The sequence below is a fragment of the Rhipicephalus microplus genome, chromosome X, assembly GCF_043290135.1.
Source record: "Rhipicephalus microplus isolate Deutch F79 chromosome X, USDA_Rmic, whole genome shotgun sequence".
Lineage (NCBI taxonomy): Eukaryota > Metazoa > Arthropoda > Arachnida > Ixodida > Ixodidae > Rhipicephalus > Rhipicephalus microplus.
This window is the reverse complement of record NC_134710.1, coordinates 85118314-85145742: the sequence shown is the minus strand read 5'-3', so window position 1 is coordinate 85145742 and position 27429 is coordinate 85118314. Positions and strand designations below refer to the sequence as shown.

Below are 27429 nucleotides of genomic sequence, written 5' to 3'. Positions count from 1 at the left end.
CGCCCAATGCGAGGTGTCCCACAGGCCTTTGATTTACATCCATTCCTGATTACACCTCACACTTCATACACACCACTGATTTCCCAAATGTAAGCACCGGAACCATCACGCCTTTCCACAGGCGTCGAAGCACTTGTACCTATTGTGTTTCCCTAAGGCTTTTTGCTTAATTACTGCAAGGTAAAGCAAGCGCCTAGTGATGTGCACCTTTATGTCGGCTTTGCCACCGTGCAAAACGCTCACATTGTAGGCACACGTAGTAAAGTATCAGTACTTGTCACCATACTGTGAAGTCGCAGAGCACAGATGCTCGGCTGTGTACGAGTCCAGAAGTAAATTAGCAGATTGGGCTAGTTGGAACGTACCCATCCCGATCAGCGCACGAAAAAGCACAAGAATACAGCACAAGAAAGTGGTGCACTTTATTGCACTTTTGTGCTTTTTTTGTGCGCTGATCGTTAAGAGTTCAGAAGCACTAGCAAGTACCTCTTTGTTTTCGACACCGCCATCGACTTCCCAACTGAACTTGGGGAAACACGCAACCCCCACAAACAGGTAAAAAACGCAGCTGAAGCCTAGGCATGCAACAGAGGCCATACAAAATGTGGGGGTCAAGACAGACAGACGCAAAAGTAGCAGCACTTGTTCCCTCATCTGCTTTTGGTACGACAAAAGCGCGTCCCTTGGCCGCCGACCTTCGCCCAAATGCGTCGTACATACTTTGCAGTACGATTTGTTAAAAGTGTACTCATCTGCAGCACCACCACTATCGCTGCAGAAAAGGCTGACATGAACGAGTGATTGAAAAAAAAAAAATCATACAATCAGGAAATTAGGTAAGAATTCGGAAGTCTTCCGGACAATTCGGGAGAGTGGGCAGGTATACTGTACTTGTTACGTCACGGCCTCGAAACATGACAGTGTGGCACTATTTTCAGACCACTCGCACGTTTATAAAAAAAATTTTGAATATTACATGAAGTGCTCGACTAAATAAACTCAAATTTCATCAGCTTATTTGTAAACACACACGAATTAACCCACATAAACATATTACAATCGAAAATTGAGTAAGGTTGCCTAGGCTGTAAGAGAAGCCATAGTGGATTGGCCTCTAATTCAGAGTTTGTGGCATTTTCTCCTCAAAGTCAGGTGCACTAAGCCTAAATTAACGGGCATGCAATGTCATGAGCCCAACGGCAGGTTACCCCGCCTTTGGAGAACATTGCCGAGTGAATTAATGAGACAATTTCTTCAATTGTGGTGGCAATTGGCTGCCATGCATTGGTTGTCTGGATAGAGCCAAAGCATTATAGCCACCAAATCAAAATGAACGGTATGCACGGCACACAACTCCAAAAAAAAAAAAAGCAATGCCATGTGATTTTATTTTTGCAGTGAACAATGAATCATGAAAACATATGACAATGGCTATGAAGGCACCTTGATTGCATACAAGGCTCCTGGGCTCAAAACAAAGATGCAGCGCCGACTTGCCACCATGCCCCGTATGCTATCACACTGCTCCAGGCTAATGACATGTAGCTTGGCTATACTGGAAACCTCACGCCCCGTCTTGCGGTTTCGCAGCTCCTGACTACTTCCAAGTGTTTCAGGCTGTCGGTAGAGGTACACGTGACGCACAGCATTGCACAGAGCAGCAAAGCTGAAGTCAGCAGAAGCAGTCTGAAAGATGATCAGAAAAGCGATGGGAGCAGACGATGTGATGTATATATATGGTCACCATATGGATAGTTAATTATAGGCACACAGAAACCAAGTAACCTTTGTAATACAGTAGACTTGGGAATATTCAAACTCTAATAATTAATACTTTTGGTTAATTCAAACAAAACTCAATCTTTCGGTTAGCCCTCAATTCTTCAAAATATTTGAAGTATTTAAAGGCCTCTGAATTCAAACTCCATGATTCAGTTAATTCATACTTTTTACAGGCCCATACCAGAAAATATCTGCTGCTTTGCCACTACTATTTAAAAATTTGTGTGTTTAGATATTCCTAACAGTCTAAAAAAGAAAAATGAGGCTTTGCAAGGCCTTTTTCCCTTCAAAGAAAAAGGCTTTGCAAGTAAAAAAATGTTTTAAAGAAGCGCAGGCATGGTAAACCGTCACGCTTTTCATCTGGTATAGAGAGCTTTATGCTGAAGGCACGTGCCTACAGCAATGAAGTAGTTAGCAATTCCCGATTTCTTTAGAATGTCTGATCAGCAGTAAATGGCCAATAGATTTGTGAACCTTACACCTCAGCTTTATGTTCACTGTGTGTAGTTCTAGCTTAAGAACACTTCAAAAAATTTTAAAAGTGATAAAATCAATGCCTAATCATATAGTGTGATGTCACCTCACCCAAAATCAACTATCTGTGAAATTCTGATGATTCAAACAAAATTCAGAGGTCCCTTCGAGTTTGAATTAACAAAAGTCGACTGCACTGATATATTATTAACCTTTTGTATCCAATGGCCAATCCAGCTATTCAACAAAACTGGTTGGACATTTTTTTTTGGCATATATACAATAACAATAGAGGCAAAAGAGGGAATGTCTTCTAAACCAGAAAAATTTAGCATTATCTGTCGAAGAAAAAAAGTCCACATATATGTGGTCGCTGAGAATATCAGTTGCACTTGGTCATCATCCTTCTTCCTACATTGGAACTTTTCATGCCAATGGCTGCTTCAATGCATTGATGATTATCCCCATCACCACTTATCATAATCAATACCTTCATCATCAGTTTAACATGCTCATCATCATATAACCATCACCATAATCATTCATAAGGCCTCTGCTTCAACATGCTTATTGTCATTGTTCATTGTTGCCATCATCAGCACGTTTATCATCACATGCGACACTTTCATCATCACCATCATTAGTACTATCCAAGGTGCAATTGCTTGTCCACGGCTCCGCTTCATTGTGTCCATCATCACCACTGTCATTGTTGATGATCATTATCAATGCATTCATTTATCTGTTCAAATTGAACACTTTTATCAGCAACAGCAGCATCGTTATCAAATGGCTCTGCTTCATATCAACAAAGCTCACCAAAACAGGAGATTCACTTCTGCTAGGCAACTCGAAAAACAAGGCATACTTGTCGATCACTTAGTCCACATCTCGAATAAAGTGAGTAAATTCAGAATACAACTTATAAATTGCGTAATTATCCCTATTGCAAACAATTTTTTGTAAAGAATCACAAAGCGGGTCCTACAAATGAGTGGCGTTCAATCAACTACTCACAAGAAATCAGTTTAACATGGACGCTGCAGCAACAACTCAACATAAAAAAAACTTGTTTTGTTACTCACAGGGCAACAAAAGCTACATAAAAATAAGATAAATTCTTCCTTTTCTCGAATGAAGTCCAATAATTCAGAAACTCTAAGACATTTAGGATGAATTGATTAAAAAAAAAACGCAGCCAACACCATGGCAGATGACTTGAGGGGAACACCATTGCTCTGTGAGCAATTACTACGGTCTGTTTGCTCACAGCAGTTGTCACATGGAGACATGGTCATGAAATGCTAGATTAATACCTACATTTGGAATCAATTTTTAAGATAATGCATTAATTAGCTTAATTACACTTCACTAATATGTTCAGCCCACATGTGGGTGCTGAAATGCACAGATTTAACATACTGTTGTGTCAAGAAAACAATTCCAGCTCTACCCTACGTACGAAGCAAATACTCAATGTGTGACAGCAAGCCATTTCACCTTTTCCAATAATCGCAATTTATATTTTTTTAAGGCTTCCAAGATAACATTTTTGTACATCAAAAAACTTTAAAGGAAAACATTAAGGTGTATACTATGATTATTTAGATCTCTTAGGGTATAACTATATGTAAGAATGATTATGAATATTGACATCTTACAGTTGGGTCATAATCTTGAATATAAATAAAAAATTTCAAACAAGCAGAAGTCACAGTTATAATTCAGCTGGCCACATTCCGATGCATAAGAAAAGTGAGCAATAAAGTTGCTGATGCACAGTTACTCATGAATTTTCTTGGCAAGCCTGGCAGTGCAACCTCCTAAAGAGCCCCTAAACAACCTCTGAAATACAAAGAAAGAGTGCATTATTCTCACCTGGCGTATCCCATTATTTCGGCACAATTTGTTACATCAGCAGTCTATTCATGTGACGTCACGAAGAAATAAGCTCTCTACTGGTCCACATTGTATGCCGTGGGAGCCACACCCATTGCCCAGCTGGCTCGACAGTGACTCATGCTGCATACAATAGTAGCAATGCGTGTGGCTCACTCGTGCGCTTTCGAAACCAGTGCCAGCGTGCAGGCTCTCACTGGATCGGGGTGGACTGGCAGGCAACTCAGCCAGCAGAGTGTTGTGGTTGTTATGCACTCCGCAGAGGGCAAAGATAGTGGCCCATGAGTTGCTTGACATTTTGTTGTTGAAGTCTTTTCCAAGTGTTGTCATTAGTTTTTCAGTTTTTAGTGGTCTCGCAATGCTTCCTTGGGGGTAGAGGACATGAACCCTCCTTCAATACTAATCATGTACTATATAAATAATATAGTTATTTATACACCCTTGTGAAAAAATAAGATTGTTCGGTGATGATTGCATTTTGCTTAAAGAAATTAGTTTGACACGGTTAATAAAGTAAAAAATATCTTAACACAAATAATGTGCTTGCCGTTCATAATACAAAAAAAAATCCACTATCCCAGTTGCATATTAGGGTCTTCACCATCACAAGTTTCTACAAATATCTCATGTGACACTCATTTACAACAACTTATCTTGAAATCTCCATATTGATGTTCATCTGCCTTTCGCAAACTTTGCATCCATAGACACATACTTAAAAGAGCACTGACATCAAATTTACTTATGTGAAGATTTTTGCATCAAAGAGTATCCATTGACCCCCTAGTAGCGATTCACGATCTATAACTCAACTGAGACACCAATATCTATCACTTATATTGATTTATGTCACTGGTATCCAGCACAATTCAAAACGGCCGACAATCCTGCCATTTTTAGCGCTGGGAGCACTACCAATGGCGCTACCTTGCAGTCACCTCCACATCGCACTACAGCTGAATACTTCTCCACAGAAAAGAGTGACATAAGGCTCAGCTGCTCCGCAAGCATTTCGTCTGCTAGGCGCACAGATTCAGTCATGCACTGTCACCTGCGTTGCCGTCATCGCTGTACAAAATGTCGACTAGGGTTGATTACGACATTCTGGAGTTTGGAATCAGTGCGATTCGCAACGTCACGAATCATTTTAGCTTTGATAGACCTTTTTGCAGAACAATGATTCCAAAATGGACGCCGTTCCAAGCAGCAATGAGGTGCCCAAGGATGTATGCTTCGGCCATTCTCGCTCGTGCGTTTAAATTAGCAATATTGGTGTGTTTTGGAGTGCACAGCATTCAGATATATGCAAAGGGGTCAACAAAATATCGGTATAGGGAATGCGCACCAGCTGGGAAATAGAAAATGTTCCCTACTTGCCAGGTTCTTTGCGCCTTCAGATGGCCCCACCTATCCGGCCTCTCACGGTGGCAGCGGCAGTGACCCACCTGGTATTATGTGGATGCAAAGAAACCTACGAACAAACTAAAATTCTTTATTAACAATATCTACATGCTACTTGTTAGCGACGATATCTGTTTATAGTCTACTCCACTTCGATAGCTTGTAGTCGTGTTGACGTGTAACATACTTCTAATGAAAAAACACCCTAATTGCGCTTTTTCCCCTCTTCGAACCAGACGACTGCAACTCACAATGGTTCCCTGACATGCTGACTGATGAGCACATATTGAATTATGCTCTTTTCTTTAACCAATTTTTTATGGGTGGTTTGCATCTTGGTAATTTCACGAAGCAATTCAAAGCGGTGCGACAAAGATCAGACATGACGAGTGAGTGCATTTACAGGCTTCGGCGCCAGTCAGCGTCACAATAAGAACACTCGGATTATAGGCGTCATCACTACTAGTGCATTGTCATTTAGAATAGTATATGAAGAATGTGTATCCCGCCGAACACGTAGCACTGGTGTCGATATCGCAGGGGCACTTCATTTTCCATTAAGCTCTCTTACACTGTTTGCTGTTGAAATAAAATAACTTCCATGCGACGGATGCGATTCGAATTTCGCCAAGAGGACCTACGCACACCGAGCAATCAAATAAAGAGCCCAATATCTTGATTATAAAAGTTGATGTCAGTGCTCCTTTGAAACTGTTGCCACTAATTTTAAACTTCTCTGCTACACAGCCCTAGTGCTACTAAGACTAGAGTACACATGCATAGCATGGGCCTCTTACACTAAGTGTAACATGGATACTTTTAAGGGCACGGGGCAGGTCCTATACGTCCCATGCATTTTTCGTCATTTCGAGGTACCGTTTTCTCAGTGACTAAAAGGGATATTCACGCAATATATACATCATTTTCTTCCAAATTTACTGCTCCATTAACTGAAGTATGTCTATTAAAATAGGGCTAATAGCACAGTCAAACATGGATATATTGAACTAGAAGGGGATCGCGAATTACTTCGATATATGAAAAATTCGATATAAAAAATTGAGGCCCCGGGAGCTTACCTGTGTAATCCGTAGCGTACCTTCCAGCTCGCGCAGCGCTCGATATATCCGAAGGCGGGTAAAAATACCGTTCGATATAAACATGCGAATTTCTATACTTTTACAAAGGAATTTCAAGGTGATAACTTGCGAGTTCAACATATCCGAAAATTCAATATATGTGGGTTCGATATAACCATGATCGACGTATTAGAATTTTTGCAATGTTTTTACCACTAGGACCTAAACTTTGAGCTAATTGGCATCTATAAAAATTTATAACTCAAAAACATAAAGTGCATAATTTCAATTATGTTTCAATAGCTGTATGCACTTATGCAAAATATAAAAATCTAACCAAGTAGTTATCTTAGAATACATATGAAATAATGGTACCTAAGCAATAAAGAACATGGTTTTGAGATAATAGAGTTTAAAGTTAAGAAAACGGCTGAAAAGCGAACACACTTTGTCACAAACAAACACAGTTCAACTACTTCATTTAGTAGCTACAAGCTTGGTAATTATTGATAAAGTAAATTTTTCACTTTGGAGCCTTTCGCAATGCTTGCCTTGCTTCTGCAATGAGGAGCCCACCTAGTGTTTGTGAGGGGTGGCTCGCACTGGGCCACCTCCCACATACTCCCTGTATATAGACAAAATGAAGTTTTTACAAACAAATAAAGACAAATAAACTTATCGGCAAGCACGGCAAAAACACCGTGTAATGAAGCTAGAAGCTAAAAGTGTTCGAACTGATGCGCTCAAACGACAAAGTGTGAATATAAAGGCACAATGTGTCTTGAGACTGCTTTAGAAGTTACAGGACAGTTTCCTATACATAGCCGACCCTTAACAAGCATTTTGACTTTCGTACGTACATGAAGTATTTTTTTTTTTCCAGAAAAATAGACCGTAAGCACCGAGTGCACACGAAGGGCTTGTCCTAGGGCGTGTTCTCACTCACTACTTGCTTTCGAGAAACATGGTTTTGATCCACAAAAAGTGCTGTCTAAGAAAAGCACAAATATTGAAAACATGCACAAAGGAACACCCTTCCCAAATTGCAAGTAAAAAAAAAAAGGAATATTCTAGATTTTTTTTCCTTCCCTGTACCTTGAACATATTAAAAAAAAAAAAAAGGCCGTACAAATTATATTTTGTAAATATCTGCATATTGCACTTTTATGTAATGCAAGCCAATGATCTTCCCTTATTACAGGCATGAGACCCAATATCTTGATAAGAATTTCATTCTCAATTTTTAAATGACGAGCTAGCTCTTACATCCCTGCCTTTGACAACCCTAACTAGCAAGCCCACCCGACACCACCAACAAAACACCCTAACCCCATATTTTGCTCGCACATACCTATTTGGGTTTCTTTTATTCCCTGAGAACTTTTAGCGAATGAAAGTGGCTTACTAAAACTAGTGATCCAACTCCAAAATATTGTTCTTCCACTTTTAATGTAGCTTTGACAATGCTATTCCTCCTGTATTTGTATTAACCACCCTCTTCGAAAAGCAAGTCTGTAGTATTGTAACAGCACAAAAGACGTAGGACACAGAAAGACTTGGGGCTACTCTGTTTCTGGATTTGTCAATCCCATTTAATGAGGACCGTGCTTGCTGGAAGTTTTCTCCCAGTCCAGGAAGTCCTTGCTCTGATATTTTTCCAGTCATTCCACAATTGTAAAATCTGGCATCACTCTAAACACAATTTTTTCTGGCCTAACAAAGTTTTGAGCCCACACAATATTTTACAGCCTTTCATCTCCAGTTCAATGTCTGAAACATGCAGCCTTCCTTAGTAATGCCCTTTTTTTTAGAATCATTAAATGTTTTAAACATAGTTAAAAAGGTTCAAGCAGAACCAAGCAATGCAAAGGTCGGAAAGCGTAAGAGGCTAGCAGTGATTTTTTATGTTCATGATATTTCTTGCTGTATGAAAAATATTGCTAAGAAGTTCAACATTGATGTTCACCATTCGGCCAAAAATAAGCATAACACGTGTGCACCAGAATTGATAGGTTGTCCTTGAGTGTGAATATATTGACTAGAAGAATGTCCACAATCAAGCACTGCATGCTGCTTGTCCCTTGCAAAAACAATGTCGTTTACTCCATTCTACTGTTATTTGGCAAGGTTTACATGAAGCAAACTTTCGTTTGCATGAGCACCATAGCTCTTTAAAGGGTGCACCGTTCTCCCATTTGTCTGCCCACTGCACCACCAGTGGCTGCACCCCAGGATTCTGCTGCACGACCATCATTTATATAGACCCATGGATTCTCGCATAAAAAAGATAGTGAAGACCTTAGCTATCTGAAAAAATAGTGACCCATGTTAGCGCACCATTGACTGCGTTACTTGACTGCGAGTTGACATACTTGGAGAAGACCTAATGATATCACCAGTGTAGTCTTTTATCATGTGCATAGATTGCCTGCGCATGTTTTGCTTTTACTTCTACTTACTTATGTTCGCTTGAATAAAGCAATTAGTTATCAGTCAGCAATCCCCTTGTCAAGTCTTTCTGTGCACTACATCTTTTGGGCTGTATCAACATGAACACTAAGCAACCAGCCCAACTCTCCCTTTTGATCCGTAGTACACTCTAACCTCAATATAATGAAGCTGGATATAATGAAATATCGGTTAAACGAAGCAAATGAAGCATACTCTTGCCATAGATACAGTATTAGGAATATATCTTTATAACCACATGTTTTTGTTGTGTGCACTGCGCATGCTTCTTCCTTGCTTTGAAGCTCATTTTTTAAAGAAGTGGTACGACCTAATAACCCGAGCAAGCAAACCACAATTTGCGGTGCCCGTGGCACACACGTGTCTAGTTGGCATGCTACAATGGTGACAGCTAGGCTGTTACTACATTGTGACAGACTTTCCACGTGAGAATTATTTTGATAGAGGCAGAATGATAGCTGCCCGTGCACTGTGCAATGTCAGTGCACGTTAAAGAACACCAGATGGCCAAAATTTCTGAAGCCCTCCACTCGGTGTCTGCCATAATCATATCGTGGTTTTGGGACGTAAAACCACAGATACTGTTACTATTAATATCCCCATGAGAATTCCCAGACTGTATACAACGAATTAGTGAACTTGTAAGAACAAGAAAAACGTGCTGCTATGATACCGCGTGCGGTGCACATGCAGAACTGTCAACATACATGTGAGAATGGTGAGTAGAGTTAATCACCACACATGGTTAGAAGTGCTGGTGGGATCTGCAGAACAAAAAGCCAATTTCCCCTTCACTGCTCTTTTTAGTTCTCCGGTTGTTTTGCATCCGATAAGCTTACTTTTCACTTTGACTTACGCTATGTTTTCAACACCTTCGGTGCGATTGTAAACGTGAAAAAATGTCTGTTTTGTAAGGACCTCACCACGAGAGATACTTGAGATGCAGGCACTTTTTTATTTACTCAACTTGTTTATTTACATTGAGCCTGGTGTTCTTCATCATCAGTAAAATTCATTAACAAACGCAAGTGATGAGCTGCCGGGAGCACTTTTGAGCACACGTCAAGCTGTAACAAAACAGTTTAGATGTGGTGGCGTACGTGAAATCCTCATCCTGAAAGTGCTTTCTGCAGACCTGTGCATTAGCATCGGCACGGCCGCGGGTTTTTATCCAACGGCCGTGCCAATGCTAATGCGCGAGTCTTCTTTACGTTTGGGGTAATGATACAAGAGGATCTGTCATATGCGTGCGGTGCACAAGCACAACTGTCAACGAACATGTGGAAATGGTGATGCATTGCCATGCATTCTTAGACATGCAGATGGGATATGCAAAACAAAAGGCCCATTTCCCCTCCACTGCTCTCTTTAGTTGTGCTCCAATCTTAGTGACGATCACCACTGTTTCGTGTTTTTTTAAACCACTGATGCACTTACTTTTAGCTTTAGCTTAAGACTTTTGAACGTATCAATGTTACTTTTCAGCGCCTTTAATATGAGTGACAAAATGTTTCGTAAGAACCTCGCCGTGAGAGATATTTGAGATGTGGGCACTTTTCTTTTTTTATTTTGTTAACTTACAGTGAGCCTGTCATTTTGCGACATCAATAAATGCCCGCGATAAGCTGCCGGAAGCGCTCATGTGCACTCGTGAGCACGCGACAGCTGTACGTTACCAATCATCATAGCAGCAGCGATGTACAAGAAATATTCGTCATGAAAGCGCTTTTTGCAGACCTGTGAATTAGTGCTGACATCTTTTCCCATTTTTGGCTTTACTAGCCAAGCGTAGCGCATCCCTTCACATTTAGAGGAGTGGTGAAAACTTACAGCGGAATTGGTCTTATACGTCTGGCAATGAGTCATCGAACAGTACACCAACAAGCTGAAGCTGCTTGCACGCGACCTCGCACTGTTCATGCAGCTATATTAGGGGCTTTTAGCTTGTACGTATACTTCTTTACGTTAACACGTTACCGGATACCGGTTTGCAATTACCCTCTTACCAGAATGCATGCTTTTAGACGTTGTAGCTCACCACACAAAAATGTATACCTATACGTTTTCACAGGCCATAAATCGTGATGATAACTACATTTGAACTATACTTAACTTATATAGAATTGAATCACTGCTGCAGCAAAATCATGGGAAGTTTTTTTTTTTCCTTATCGTGTACAGTATCCTCGTATGTGCAAAGAGATAAAGAAATACAAGGTTACCACAACGATGGTGTTGACATCTTTTGACACTTCGTGCAACCACAGTCATGAACATGTTGGCTTACGCTCAATGTTTTACAACAAAAGCTGTTATGAGATCCCAACTCGGGTCTCGCGCAGCGCCGTAGTTGTCCGCCACCGCCGGTGTCCGTAATCACATCGCGCGAAACCAGAAAAAAAAAAACCTAGTACCAATGACACAGTGGAGCTGTAGCCCAGGTCCGCTGGGTGCCAGCCCAGTATTCTAGCACTAAGCCATGCCGGTGCTTGGGACTTGGCAAATTTGCCATAGGCAGGCTTGGCGTCGGGAAAGCAATCGCACTGATACGACTTCTAAAGCGCTTTAAAACAGCGAAAGAACAACCAGTCGTCGCACAATGCGAATAGCGAAACAAGTGGGCCATCCAATTCTCCAACCCAGTACAAAAGCTTGTCCTTGTTGCCCTATTAACTGTGGCGCATACCCACTTCAGCATTAATTCCTCATCATCGTCAGTCACTGCATGAGCGATTGGCACAAAATGTCTAGCAAATATTTAGCGGATGCCATGCTTCTCAGAAGAATGACGAAAAATAGCATAGCGAATGCCGGCCTACTACCCAAAAAAATTTATTAGTAATGCCCTAGTGGGTATCAAGCAAGTGTACTTGCAGTAGTCACCCAATGAGTGTTTTGAGAAGGCTCTGAAAGGCCACTCTTCCAGCTTTCGCTGTGATTGAGCTGCACCTTCCGTGCAGGCCTGGCGTTTTTTGAGGTGAAGATGACTAAAAGGTAACTCATTCATAATAACGCCAATGCAAGGTTCTCACCCCAGATGTACAATGTAAGATGTTTCTGCAATTTAAACTTTGCGATTGCCTGGTTCATTTTGGCCCCCTGGATGGCACCACTTATTCAGTTTGTCAGGGGGGGGGGGGGGGGCTCATGCGTTTATGGCTTCCATGTTCTAGACCCTTCTAGCTTTGGTAATCCAGCCGAAACAATGCAATCACCATTAGCACTCGCACTTCGGCTTATTTTGACCCGACGGCTGGAGTCTCTGCAATGCGGACGAACGAAAGCGGATTTGCAAGGGCCGCAAACGTAAAGCCTATCCGGCGGGTAGTTTATGTAGCGTAAAGGTTTACGTTCCGTAAAGACCTGCCCTTGTGCAGACTCTATCCTGTACCCGGTAACACGGTAAGGCAAAAAAAAAGCCATTAATACTTCCAACTGGCCAAATAAAGTTTTACACACAAAGAATTAAATGTGGCATACCGCGATTTCACCTGAACGTTCTGTTCCACAACATGTAGGCAGCGAGGCAATCGCAGCGTCAGCCACTCCAGTGGAAGCTCTCGCGGCCAATAGCGATGGCGGCGGCAACGCACACAAGCCTTGCTGGAGGACGCAACATGCACGAGCTCGCATGCTACACACAAAGTCACAACCCAAAGAAACCAGCGGTGTAGGTGTAGGGAGCACCTGTAGTGCCAGTAGCTTACGATGGCCAGGTGACTAGCGCCACCTAGGCACTTCCCCCTCATTCACTATTATCATGATCATATTTTGCAGCAGTTGTTTGTTTGGTTTTGAATGCTCTATAACTCCGGTTTCATAATCGGTTATGGCAAGCACTGCATGAGCCTCCAAGCCACCGAGATCGCGCGACTCAAATCATGGAGCCCCGATAGCCTTCTCCGAAGTCGTCGGAGTTAACCAGTGCACGGCTCCCTCCGAATCAACGAGCTTTTGACACCAATGAAGTTTACACAGCTTTGCCGGGACTGCGCCAAGAGTGCAAGATAACTGAATTTTCAAGTTAATGAGATTCGGATAAACGAAATTTCACTATAGGCTCAATGCTTAGTGCTGACATCGTCCATGTATTTTATGCTAACAAGCATGCCTGTTGAACCCAGGGCTTATTATTGCTATAAAATGTTCATACAGAACAGAGAAGGTGCCAGATATAGTGCATATAACTTGGTTTTGATACAGAGAAGCTTGTCATGAAATCCACAATTTTGTTGCCACCTCCCATCAGCTATAGTATTGCTTTGAAAATAAACACCCTTGATTCAAATCACAAAAAATAAAGAGCAGGAAGGGAAAGACTGAAGCTTCAAGGCTGCAGCCGGGTTACAGCCTTGAAGAAGACAAGTCTGCTAGTCGAAACACCGGCTCCAGCAAACACTCCATAATGTTTAAAAATATCTTACCTATAATAACTGGCACAGAAAAAACCAACAGAAGTACCACAGGCTTTGTATTCATCATACTATCTCATAGAGAAATATAAAAATAAAATGGTGCATACCACAAACTTGCGGTCCTCCTTTGATGCTTGGACATAGCCAAAAGCATTAAATGTGGCCACATGCTCCACACGAAATGAGTCAGTGTCTCCATCAGCCATCACATTTCGGGGCTGCCAGACAAGGCCATCCACATCATGTCGAAGACAAAGGGCTGGCATATTGTCGGCAGAACGCATACTGAATAACCACTGGTGACCACTGAGATTGATCTAATTTGTGCCAGAAAGAAAAATAAAGAAAGGAGAATGTTTAGACACAGCATTATAACTTTTAAATGAGCCACACTACAGTAATGGTAAAGTTTATAAGCATGGGCATTGGCAGGATTTTGTCTTGGGGTTGCAAACCCGTGTTTCATGATGGGTGGGAAATGGTGCTACAGGTTTGACATTGGTGGAGGAGGGGGGGGGGGGGGTAGTGCTCTTGAAGCTAGAGGGGGGCAAGTCAATGCCAACCAGATAGAAAAATAATTCAGGCCTGCTCACTATTCCGGGCATGGCCTGTGACATCACTCAGTTTTGACACTTTTCTCCTACCGAGTAGACGTGCCCATGCATGCTTCCCTTTTTCGAAATAGCAGAATTGCTAAGCCTGACAAAGCCTATCTTATGGGTGACTGCCCAAAGATGGCCGTGTTTTTGAGCCTGTGTGAAGTGCTGCATGGTGATGTGATGTGGTTCAATCACTGAATGTTCGTGTAGTGTACACATGCAAGCTCTCATAATGGGGCAGTGCTGTGGGCTCAACTGTCACCGATATTGACGATGTCCTGAATGTTTGAGTGTTTTTGTTCCCAAAAGATCACTCGTAGAAGGCCAAAAAATCACTCGTAGAAGGCCATGTATCAGCCATTGGCTGATTTGAACACGGCACGCTCGGTCGTTACAGGGATCGCCGCAAAATGCTGCAACTTGTCCACACCCGCGCGGGCGAGCCACATTTTCGAAGAAAAAACAAAGAAAAAGTGCTCAAGATCACAAGGCATGCGTGAGATATTTTCCTTGCCCATGCCATCCCTCTCTGCTTAGCTTCCAGTGTTTTCGTCAGGACAAGACAAGAGGGAATGCGATTGCAGCGTGCGACAAACCTTTGTAACTCCGCTTGTACTGGAGAGATTCTTCAAATTTTTGTGGCATTGAATTCCTGAGGTACTAAGCACTTTCAGTGAATCCATTCCAAGGTTACTTGAAAAAGTGTTTCTTTGAAATATGTACGGCTGCTCTTCAACGAAATTTGGACACCTGTACACACCTCGAAGATTTTTCTGTTCTGTAGCTTCTCGATACGGGGTAAGTGGAGCGCAAAGCCCGAGATAAATACCGTAATTGCTCGAATCTAACGCGCACCTTTTTCTGGTTAAGCGAGTTCATAAATCGCATGCGCGTTAGAATCGAGTACGAAAAAAAAAAAATGCATACGGTCATTCTATTGCCATGGGCATTTCCAAAATGGCCACCCCCTACGTGCGTCGGCATGGCGTGTCAGCCATTTCTGCCAATGTGTTTCCCATGTGCAGCACTTCGCACGTGTGCTGAGGAGTTCGTCATCTTGTAGTGCATTAGCATCGACAGCATGGAAGGCCCGACTCCAAAAACTCGAGTGCACCACGATGCCGCTTTTAAAAGAAAAGTTATTGCGTGTGCAGAAACGGACAGAAATCGGGCCGCATCGCGGTCGTTCGGAGTTCCCGAAACGTGCGTGCAGGACTGGCGGAAACAAAAGCAGAAGATTGTCAACAGCAAAGCTTCACGCAAAGGCTTCAGTGGACCACAGCAGGGTCGGTTTCCGAAAATTGAAAAACTGCTCAGCGAGTATGTGCTTGAGCAGCGAGCGGCACAGCGGCCCGTGACGACAGAACTGCTTCAAGTGCGGGCTATGCAATTAGCCTTAGAAAAAGGTCTAACGCGGAGCCAGTTTGAAGCGAGCAGGTGCTGGCTAACTAACTTTATGAAGAGGAAAGGCTTTTCCTTCCGAAGGTGAACGGGCATATGCGAAAAGTTTTGCGGAGGAGTGCGATGAAAAGCTTCACAATTTTCAGAGATTCGTCCTAAACTTACGGCACAACAACGGCTACCTACTTGGGCAATGCGGAAACGCCGATCAGACGCCTCTTTACTTCGACATGCCTGGCACCACAGCCGTCGAGAAGAAGGGGGCGAAGGAAGTTCGCGTGCTGACATCGGTCCACGGTAAAACTACAGTGACGGCAATGCTCTGTTACATGTCAGATGGGCACAAGCTTCCCCCGTACCTCATATTTAAATGAAAGACGCTCTCGAAAGGAGTTGTTTTTTCGAGTGGTGTGATCGTGCGGGCCAGCGAGAAAAATGGGTGCGCGTTGCAATTGATGCCTTACCTTTTTTTTTGTCGCGGAAATCGGGTGCGCGTTACAATCGAGGGCACGGTAGAATCGAGTAAATACGGTAGCTTTATGAAATATTTCTCAGGTGCGTGAGCTTCATTTCAAGCTGAAATACGTAAGGACAACTAACAAGTACTCCGATCCAACAACAGGCACAACAGTTCAAGCGCACTGACTCAGCAGAGAAAACCATAGAAGTTTGTCAATCAATAGGAACACTTTCTGTACATATTCTGACTGTGTGTCGTGTGTGTGTGTGTGTGTGTGTGTGCATGTATGCACACGCGCATGTGAGTATGTAAATGAAAAATAATCAAATAGATTTACCCTATTTATTCCCCATCTTTGTTGCACCATCAATCTTCACTCATATGAAATGGTGACACGTTCGATAGTCCACAGTATTCTCTAAAGTTTAGGTGGAGTAATAGATGGCAACAAATAAATCACCAAAGAATTGAAAGAGCAATACATTCCTCAAATCAGTGCCAGCCCAGATGCAAAAGATTATATGAAGCCGTTGTACATGTAAAATTAGCTGCAAGCGTTGCATCTTTTCACAGAAGACGATGCTGGCAGAGGCTTCACAGCCTCCCGTGCGCACTCGCTCGGTAAAGCCATGTGACATCATGGTGGCAGTGAGCAGGCCTGAAATCTAGGTGGCATTGGGCAAGTGCCGCTTTTGCACTCCCCTGCCAACGCCCATGTATATAATAAATAGACATGAATGGAAATGAAGATGGTGCATGCATTTTTGATGATTGTGCAATACTACTGGCAAAACAATAGTGTATGAAAAATAAAATTATAAATTATATCATCAATACAAACACTTTTTACTGAAGAGCACATTCAATATTTTAAATGTGAATAGTCTCTCAAATTTATGGCAAAGTAAAGCCGTGATTCCAATGCAGCAACACTGATACTTCCATTCTGCACAAGATTATTTCAACAAATGATATAATATAAAGAGGAAACAACACACCTGATGTGTTGCTCGGTGGGAGTCGCCACAGAGTCTTGTGAACGTAAAGTACTCCATTGTGTCATCACAGTCATCCAGTTCTTGGTAGTTAAAGCTTGGTTTATCTGATCCCGAAGCCTGCAATGATATTTAAGTACACTATTGTGGCTTAATGTAAAGAATTACTAGGAAATAATGGAACAAATACCCAGCATACAACTGTAAGCAGCAACATTATTGTGCTTTAAAAGCCACAGGTTGACTTCCTATCTAGTAGTCTCCAATACAAACACGTGAGTTGAGCATTTGCAGCATGGTTACTAGCACAATTTTATCAAAATTGAGCAACAACAGCAAAGAATGACTCACCTGTAATAGATCATAGTAATTCAGAGATCAACACTGATCTCTCGCCAGCCCTGGGAGTGTATTGGTCACTCATGGTACTAGCATCAGCATTGTTAAATGGTAGATGCCATGGTTACATTTAATGGTATCTACACCTAGGACGCTCGAACTGAATCTAAACCAAAAAGTGCACTTTACCTGAAATCCAAATTGATAACCTTAAAATGTGCTGGAAGTTGACTCAAACTTCAACCAGAACAAATAATAATGGTTAGTGGTTCAGCACAATATGGTTTAAGGCTATAAGGTGCCTGTGTGTGCTTAGTGGATAGTATTAAGCAGAACTAATGGACAATAATGCCAAGGATCGTATTGGGGGCGTTATTAGAAGTAATTATTGTGTAAATGTGCTGAAAGAGAACTTGCCAACAGCGGGGACCGAACCTGCGACCTTGAACTAACGTCCGTTGCTTTACCACTGAGCTACGGTGGCGGTCATCTTTCCGTCCACTTTATAGCGAATATATGTACTACATGTTAACGTAGGAGTATCAGTCAGCGCTGCCAGTAACCACTACAATGAGTGTGGAACACTCTTCTTTTGCCTGTTGGCGTTACATAGCACATGACCTTATTACGAGTTGGCAGCTGACTAATAATCCCTCGTCTGAAGGCATCAAGTCTGTCAGAACGAGACCCTCACCGTAGTGGTTACTGAAGCCGCCGACTGACGCGCCCACGTCTAAATGTGTATGTACGGTGGACTCGCAATAATTCAAACTCCAAAAATTCATATTTTCAGCTAATTCAAACAAAATTCAATTTTGTGGTTAGCCCTCTATTCTTTCAATGTATTTAGGAGCCTCTTAATTCAAACTCCATCATTCAGTTAATTCATACTTTTTGAGGTTCCATACTGGAAAATATCTCCTCCTTTCCCACTACTATTTAAAAATTTGCCTGCTTATATAATCCTAAAAGTCTAAAAATGAAAAAAAGCACCTCAGGCCTTCAAGAAAAAAGGCTTTGCTAGTAAACAAATGTTTGAAACAAAGCCCACGCAGGGTAAACCGTGATGCTTCTCAACTGGTATAGAGAGCTTTGTGCCGAAGGCACATGCCTATAGCAATGAAGCAGTTGGCAATTCACGATTTCTTTCAAAGGTCTGATCAGCAGTGAATGGCCGATAAACCTGCCGACCTTACACCTCTGCTTTCTGTTCATTCCGTGCAGTTAGATTTTAGAAGTGTGATGTCACCTCTCCCACAGTCATATATCTGAGAACTTCTGATAATTTAAACTTCTTGATAATTCAAATAAAATTCAGAGGTCCCTTCGAGTTTGAATTAATGAGAGTCAACTGTATATCCTACAAAGTAGATAGAGATATGACTGCCGCCATAGCCCAGTGACAAGAGCATCGGATGCATTATTCAAAGGTTACAGGTTTCGTAGCTGCCAGCAGCAAGTGATCTGTTTGTCCATTTTCTTTTTTCACATTTACATAACAATTAATTCTAATAACATCCCCTATACTTTCCTTGGTAACATTGTCTGTTAGTTCTCATCAGTATTATGTCAAAGACAAACGAGCCCATTTACACGTAGTGGATAGTATATGGCTCCACAAAAGTAATCACTTCACCTGGTGCACCCCAATAGCACAGTGTCATGATTCACATGTCACACTGTACGCTGAAAATGAGGACATGTGAAGGGTATGTGCAGGTAAGTATACAGACTGCACAGAAATTACAGGAATAGGTGCATACAATTATGACCTCATGTCTTAGACTGGGTTACTAGTATTGATCAATAAAATGTACAAGCAACAATCCAGGATACACAGACATTAACAAGGCAGTGTCCTGATGATGGAAAAAAAAAAAAAAAAGGAACAAAGATAACGACAAAGAGGTCAATATCATGGCTTCTTATAACAACAATAATGCTGTTGCTAATGCACCCTGTCACCATTATAGGTGTGCAGTAATGTGAAGGGCATTGGAAAACTGTTTTAGTTGTGGGCCCTTGTTCCAAGCTTGTCTGGCACTTCCTAGGACAGTAAAATGCTCCGCAGTTTCAACAACTCCTCTTTGGGATAATAATGCAGATGGGTTAATTTTTTTTTTGATCTTAGCACAAGCTACCCTTGTTAAATAGCTAATCTGATGTTTGTCTCCTCCGCTACCGGCACAGATGAAAATGCGTAACCGCTATTTCGATCCATCCGTTTGGTGGTCGTCTGCCCTCGATCAAGAGGATTCAGTGTCAAATCTGTCAACATTGGTCGGATTGGCATGGCAAAGAAGCAGGCTGCCGGCTTAAAAGCCACGTGTTTTAGTTTTGCGGCAACGCCCAAATGTGTTTCGTGTGACAGTGGAAGAGGCGAGTGGTTTTTGGTGGAATTCCCCGCACAGCCTTGGTGACCACAAACACGAGTGCGGTATGCTGCATAAGCATAGGAGTCGAGAGTATGCACGACGATTCTGCGAGCGCAGCTCTGGCTGTGTACGTGCGACGTCTCCACTGCTGCACCGAATCAAACTAATCAGTGACTATTCGGTCCGCAGAGCAGCGAGATTTTGCCCTCGTGTGTGAATCTAGTTTTAGAGTCAAACATGTGTCATTTAAAATAAATGAAAGTGGACAAGAGAATGGCCACCGCCACAGCATAACTTGTAGTGATCACACACAGTGTGACGACTGTGGCTTTTCTCCCCATCAGCAGCAAGTTGTTCTGAGCCCAATTTCATATTACTTTACTTCATAATTATTATAATTAAATTAAAATATATAATAACAATCACTATGCTTTCTTTGCTTTGTTATCTGTTGGATTCAAATGGTAACATCGACATTCAGGCACTCAAGGAATTCAAAAATGAAACCATGATTTCCTCCTCCAGTAATGAACTTATGATGGTGACACTAACAATAATAGAGTCCTCAAAGAATAGTATATCAGTTTAAACTGATTCAGTATATGTATTAATTTAGTGGCCCTTTAAGCGATTCTGTTAGTCGTAGTTAGACAGCACAAGCACTGCCTGTCAGTCTTTTCCGAAGTGCTCCTGGCAGTCGCAACCCATCAGTCATTAAGATAAGTTTTTTCTGCAAATCGGCAAAATTTTGGGTGCAAAGCGAATGCAAATATTAAAACATAAGTTAATTAAATTCATTTTTTTAATACTTTTATGCAAAATTACCGGAAATGTTGTAGAGGATCCCCAGGCATATTCTTGTCCGATGGACAAAATTAAAAAATTTCTTTTGGCTCGGCTGGTGTTACAGAGGGGTGCTGCTAAGTAGTGTTCCCCGAGTTCAACGCAGAGAAGACAGGTTTCTTAAACTCCTCAGATGACCTTGCGCAGCAATACATCTTCATTGTATTTCCCACTGCGATTATAATAACACACTTCAGATATCGAAACCACGCTCCTTCTGCGTGACCTGTGCAAAGCTGCCCTGCATTCCTTGAGTCATTTCTTTAGCCACAGGTATATCTACACCCTTCACAATAGCATATGTCATAGTTTTTCTGAATAAACAAGGCATGAACTTGTGCATGAGCGGAGCGCTTTGAACCAAAAAAAAATAGTGATCATGCGTTCTAACTGTATATGGGAAAACCATCCTGAGTAACGCTGTTTTATTACACACTGGTTGTTTATAATGCCTAGTGGTCGTAATATATCACATGAATTGAGTGTCGTCGTCCTGGTTTTCTTGGAACGCTTTAAGTGTGTGTTCCAATTGACTCATCTTTCTAAAATATCATGCTTTATGTTTTCGCATGCCACGGAGGTGTGCATTATCGCGCGCCACAGGCTACTGCAAGTAGCAGACAAACATATAAGTGTCTCAAATCAGCAAAAAGATGAGTACAACAATCTACCGAACAAATACTAGCTGCATCTATAGTGCGGCCAGAGAACATGTACGGCTTCGTAACCGAGCACTCTATGTTCGCAGCGCATGCTGGCCAAAGGGAACAGAAGAAAAAGATACAAAAGCAAAGTGTGTAACGCGAAGGACAGAAGCAGCATGACGACTATGCATGTACTTTGGCGCACTGAGACCAGCGCACACTGCCTTGCGAAGCTAGCTTGCAAAGCAGTGGCTGTGTGAATATTTCGATCGGGTCTCGTGTGGCAGCACTGATTCATCATGTGTATGCACAGCAGCATCTGTGGCACTGCTTATACCGGTGCAAATAAGCAAGTCCTTGTTTTCATCGATCTGCAACACTGACGGGGCTATGTCGATCAATTATGCTCTCCTGCGCGTGTGCGATGTCGACAGTCTGCTTTAAAATGCATATAGTATCGCTATATTGCAGTCAAGCAATGAAATTGCACAGAGGAATAAGAAGTGAGGTTGTAAGAGTGCCAGTCACTTCTGAAGGTGCCGATCTGATTGACGAAAGAAGTGCGTGTCGGTATGTTCTTTTCTTCGTTCATGTAACTGATAAGTTTGATTAGTCCTACCTAGTTCCCGTTAGTGTCCGTGCTCCCTCTGTGCCTGAATAGCACACAAAGCATTGGGAAGTCATCGCAAACGAAGATAAACAATCAGCAACTTGCACCACAAATGCTGTGATGTGCGACTGGTTTCGTTTTTGTGCCCAACACATCATGGCGGATAGAGCTTACTGGATCATCGACAGATGATGGTGTACTTTTTGAATATCCCTATCCCTGTCGAGAGAAGAAAAATCACAATGTCGATGAATCGTCTGCCAATGTTGACGCCAAGCCTATATCATTGGCATCGGACTTGCTGCAACCAAGTGTTGCAAAATCAGTATGCATGCTGCTGCAACACTGCCTCCACAGAATTTGCAAGCCAACTGATGTGGAAAACAAGGGTGCGCACTCTTCGATTCGGGAGATCTTCTGCTGCGGGGATTCCCCTCTCCTACTCCGTAGCAAGTTGTTTCAGCAGCAGTTCCTGGTACCAGCATCAGCACAAATTGGTGAAGCCGTGTGTTTTCCGCAAATACCTTCAGCAGGCACCAAACGAATGCATGCTTTTACAAGCCCGGTCAAGCAATGCTTTCACGCTAAAAATGTAGAGAAAAACATGACCAAAAACAAAACAATTACTTTTTGTGGCAGAATGCTGTCTGCCGCGTGATAACAAAACTGCGCTGCTAGCTGTCACGCAGCGACCCGGGTGACATAACATGTAGTATTGGCACGAGCCTGGATAATTTAGTATTCACTAATTCAAGAGCCCGAATTTGATATCGCAGGCTGATGTTGCGGCACCAACATGTTATTTGTGAAGCACATTTCTCAAAAAAGTCGATGGAGTATGAAATCAAAATCCCATTCGCAACATTAGCAATAGCATCACCCTCATAAAGTGGTGACGGAACACATTTTAAAGCTAGTCCACAAGGCTTCTTTCGATCTTGACTAGAATCTTTCTGCTTCAAATTTGTTTTCAATGAAGTGGAAATGAAGCACACCCCTTTCATTATAAGCTCTTATCAAAGAAAAACAATTTCACATGCTGCCACCAGCTATGTGGCATCTGTATTTTGTGTGCTTGAAACCTGTGTCCATGAATGGTGCAGACAAAAGGAGATCAGCTGCACATCAAGAAAAAAAAGTCTCTATAGGCCGAAAATAAAAAAAATATCCGGACTTTGATAAAAAGATAATTTCTGAAGAAAGCCAGCACACAAAAGAAGTTGCTAATGCAGCACTGTGTGTTCCCTCTCTTTTGTGTCAACATTTTTTGCGGACTGTCTTCTTTTTTCCCGAAAATGAACAAACTACAACACGCACAACTTGCCATTTTGGTGACGAGCTTGCGGGAATTCTCAAGAAACTATGTGTAGATTGAGCTTGTCAAGATAATGGCCCTTGAACCAACATGCTATTGAGGCATATTCGGAAGCCTACAAAAGTGGTTCATTAATTGAAAGCAACTTCCAGGAAAATACATTCTGCTTTCCATGAGGGTGCATTGAGCTTGCGTTTTTTTGATGCTGCAGATGCTGTGATTCGCACTCTTACAGTGCACCAGAGTTTCCTAATACTTCTTATGATCATGGAAGTGCCTCTACCATTTCAATGGAGCCGGCGCAGTCGCAAAAGGATCACCTGTCCACGTGAGGGCAGGTGAACAATGATATGCTTTGGTTGTTTCTAGAACAACCTCAGTGTTCTAGCTTCTTAACCTTCCGTGACGGTTGCTTTACTTTCACATAGCTACTTTTAAACCACAATGGGCGTAAATGAACGCCTGAATGCGTCGTAAGTCTTGAAATGAGCACTCGTGTGAAAAGAGTAGCCACTGAAAACGTGCAGCTTGTGATGGTTTCAGCCCAGAAGATACAAAAATTCTGCATTTAAAGTGCCATAATCGTCATATAATTATGAGGCATGGCAGACTGAGATACCCCAGATCCATTTTTGATCATCTAATGCCTGTAATCAGACGAAAGTACACAATCATTGAAAAAACTTTTTGTTCACCCCGAGTAAAACACAGCTGCCACAGTTTAGTAAGCACCGTTAGTCTTGAAGCTTCATTAGGTTCTGCTCCTTATATTAAGAAACAAAGTGCATGGCTACGCCTGGCCTACGAGGTGGCAGGTGCACGGCGAAGAAACATGCCTATGCCCGCTATCTCAAAAGTCATGCAAACCTATTAGAAGTATTTTAAAAGAAGATTAATAAATCATCAATAAATCATCAATCAAGAGCTGCTTCTGTAGATTGTATTAATCTAATGACCAAGAAAATGAAACTGAGGTGCTTTGCCAGCTATAACTTTTTCACCAAGGCAAAGCGACTTCTGAACAAAATTTGGGCTACTGAAAAATTTAAATTGGAGGCAGCGATAATGTACGAAGCATTATCAATGTTGGAATCAACAATGTCTAACAGCAGTAGGGTCCACTTTCGCATCTCATGCTGCTCCTAGTTACTCGGTAAACCAAACACGCCTTTTGGGTGTTCTCTTATAAATGGAATTGTTCACCCGCATACACAATGTATTTGGCATCATAATTCCACACCCACACTTCAACTATTTCAAAAAATAATGCAGCTGGTGCACAGAAAGCACCAGAACCATTAGCTTGTATGGAAGAATTTCAGCACATGAACGATGCCCTCTGTAGCACAATTGCGCTGCGTTGCAGAAGCTTCCGGCAGCGTATGGAGCTGCCCCATAGCATGACAGCGAATTTCTTGACAATAAAAAACATTAAAGTCTGTCTGCACACTTTCTAGTCTGAGCACACTTACTGCGCAAGCTTGTCTAATATAGCATCAGGGTATTGTGACGGTCGTTAATCTCAACAATCAACTTTAGTTCAAGAAGAGAACTGCATTTACATGCATCATTTAGAAATTAGATTTTTAGGAAATGACACTGGTACATTTATTTTCCAGAAGTTAGAGTACCATATTTACTCGTGTAATGAACCCACTCCCGTAAAGAACACACACCCCACCTTGGTCCTTGAAAAAGGAGAAAAAACTTGTTCGATATATCTGTTCATTTTATTTCAGTACTTTGTACGTGGCAGTGCCATTGACAATCGAAACAACGTTAAATCAAGCCATTATACCATAAAAAAATGGTGCAATAAAAGTCAAAACATAGTTTCGCAACCATACCAAACTGTTGCAAGGAGCGCGAGTGCAGACGACACCAATAAAAATTTAAACGTTGCGCCTTTCGCCGCAAAGCACCATCTGTCAAATGCAGAAGAAACCTCTTTTCTTCTAGTGCAGCGCAAGCACAGCGGCACAAAAACAAAGCAAGAAACAAAGTGCATGGCTTCTTCTGGCCTAAGAGGTGGCGGGCGCACAGCGTAGAAACATGCCGTGCGCCCACCATCCCAGAAGTCATGCAAAGCCCAACCGTGCCGACAGCATGTCGTGCATCCGCGAGGTTTGTGCGCCAGCATTCGCAGCTGTGTTTTTGTTGTCGACTTTGTTGTAGTGAACTTAGTTGAGGGGAAGGGGGAAACGCATGCTGCGCAGGGCGCATTCGGCCGGTACATTAGCTGCACAGCTGGTTTAAAACTTAAAGCTAGTCTAGCATAAGCTGGAGCATGGGAACCGAGCAGCTGGACGACACTTTGGCGTCGATCCGTGTGCTTTTGTTACGGGAGAAAACACAAAACGGTTCGGGCTACAAAAATCATTCGTTGCACATTTCAAAGGCTAATACAAGCCAAAATGTCATGCAAAATTTTTGCTGTTATAATCTCGTGACCTTTCTCTCCTACGTAATGAACCTTCCCCCAAATTGACGTCAACTTTTCTGAAAAAAAAAAGGGGGGGGGGGGGTTCATTACACAAGTAGATATGCTACTTCAGATAGTAAAATTTTGGCATGAATTGAATCGAATTAAAACACTAGTTCAAAAATATTCTAAAGTTTGAATATTTGCACATCCCTAATTAAAATCTACACAGACTAATAACACCACAGCCATTACATCTTGGAGTAGATTCCACTAAGGGGAAATTCCACTAAGGGGAAAGATTTCACTAAGGATTGCCAAAGGCACCGATTAAAATTTTCGACAGCCAACCTTAAGTTTCCAGATAAATACCAGACCAGTTCTTTTCTTTTTTTTTCAGGGTTGGTTTGGGGGCATGTAGCATTGAATACAAGGGTGACACAACTGAACATGTGTCAAATTCATTAAGAACATAATTTCTGACCGATGAAAAAGTAAAAAAATAATCTTGAACAAGCTTTATAAATAAGCTTCTATCATTAATAAGGGAGTTATCATGGTAGTAGACAACTTTTTAGAGGGATGATTAACTGATGACATTTGCCATTCCGAATGTATGTACTATAAACTATGAAAGGTGCCAAGGTCATTGGTTACCGATTCATTCAATTTGGGCATTTGTATCAAGAACTCAAATAAGTGAAATGTTGGCGCACAAACATTGATTACTTTTTTTCTCATAGCAAAGCAGCATTAATTGCTGGCAATCAAACACATAACTTAATGCTTTGCAGAAAAATTTCATAGCTACGGAGCAAGCACATAATGTCATAGGTGTTTCCACTGTGAAGGAAGCGCAAGACACTAGGATATTTTCTATGAGCTCATAACACATTAACCGTTATGTAACTTTGCTACCTCGGTATACTGCATAAAGTTTCACAGAAGTTCACCTTTTGCTTTTTTCATAAATGAAACGATTAAATTTATAGAGATACTGAACAGAACTTTTGTCATCTTCAGTCCAAATGAATGCTGGGGTGTTAAAACTGGTTGACACAACCTTGTTTTCAGGCAGAAACTGGCAGAAAATGATGAATTTAATACATTTTTCTCATACTGCTGGGTCTATCAAGCCAGTGATGCTATTGGCTTAGGCTGCTTTGGAGCAGCTTTTGGAGCAGACAAAAATGCGTTTTCGAGCAGAAAAACTGGCTTTCGGAGCAGATATTGCAAGAGTGAATTTTAAGACACCTATGTGTTATGAAGAAATCCATAAGCAGGGGTTGTGTCGAGCCGGCAATCCGACAAACAGTCTTGTGTTCCTCAGAACAAAAGTGTTCTGTTTTAGCCTTGAGAAAGACAAGTCCACTCCTTCCTGCCGTGTTTTTAAAACTGTGTTTATGACACACGAATTATAAATTTACAATGTGCTTCATGCGATTCAAGCATTATAGAGTAATAAAGAAAAGAAAATTACATCACTGACAGATAACCTGACCATATTTAGTAGACAAAGCAAATGATAAAATTTAAAACCATAACACTTCATTATAACGTGACTAAATATCGGTTGACTGCCAATTTGTCGGACACCAGATTCTTCAGACATGCTTCAAAATTCAGACGATTTTACGACAGCATCACAAGCCCTATCAACGTCTATAGATAAAAACATCGGAAATATTTGACGTTGAAACTCTTCGGCATCTGACTTTTCGAGCTTTCAGCCAACATTACTATGAACAGCATTACGGTTCCTAGCTTTGCTACGTCTGTGACCTCGTAGGCTTAAACAAGCGCTTTCAAAAATCGTTCGACATCACAGTGACGTTTGAAAGTTCGCTTCGCCTCAATGCACAAGTGCTATAGGGTGAAGCAGACAAAAAAAAATTCATAGGGGCCGG

General features: G+C 41.8%; 1 protein-coding gene across 1 annotated transcript in view; it reads right to left on the bottom strand.

Annotated features, from left to right (window-relative positions):
• Positions 1 to 1370: 1370 nt before the first annotated feature.
• The window catches only part of LOC119176183 (nudC domain-containing protein 1), a 41885-nt gene continuing 15826 nt past the window's right edge, over positions 1371 to 27429 (bottom strand). Inside the window, exons 8-10 of the mRNA XM_037427344.2 lie at positions 16978 to 17094; positions 13627 to 13836; positions 1371 to 1686 (exon numbers count right to left, since the gene is read on the bottom strand). Of these exons, the coding sequence (XP_037283241.1) occupies positions 1432 to 1686; positions 13627 to 13836; positions 16978 to 17094 (582 nt within the window). The 3' untranslated portion in view covers positions 1371 to 1431. The remainder of the gene's footprint in view (positions 1687 to 13626; positions 13837 to 16977; positions 17095 to 27429) is intronic.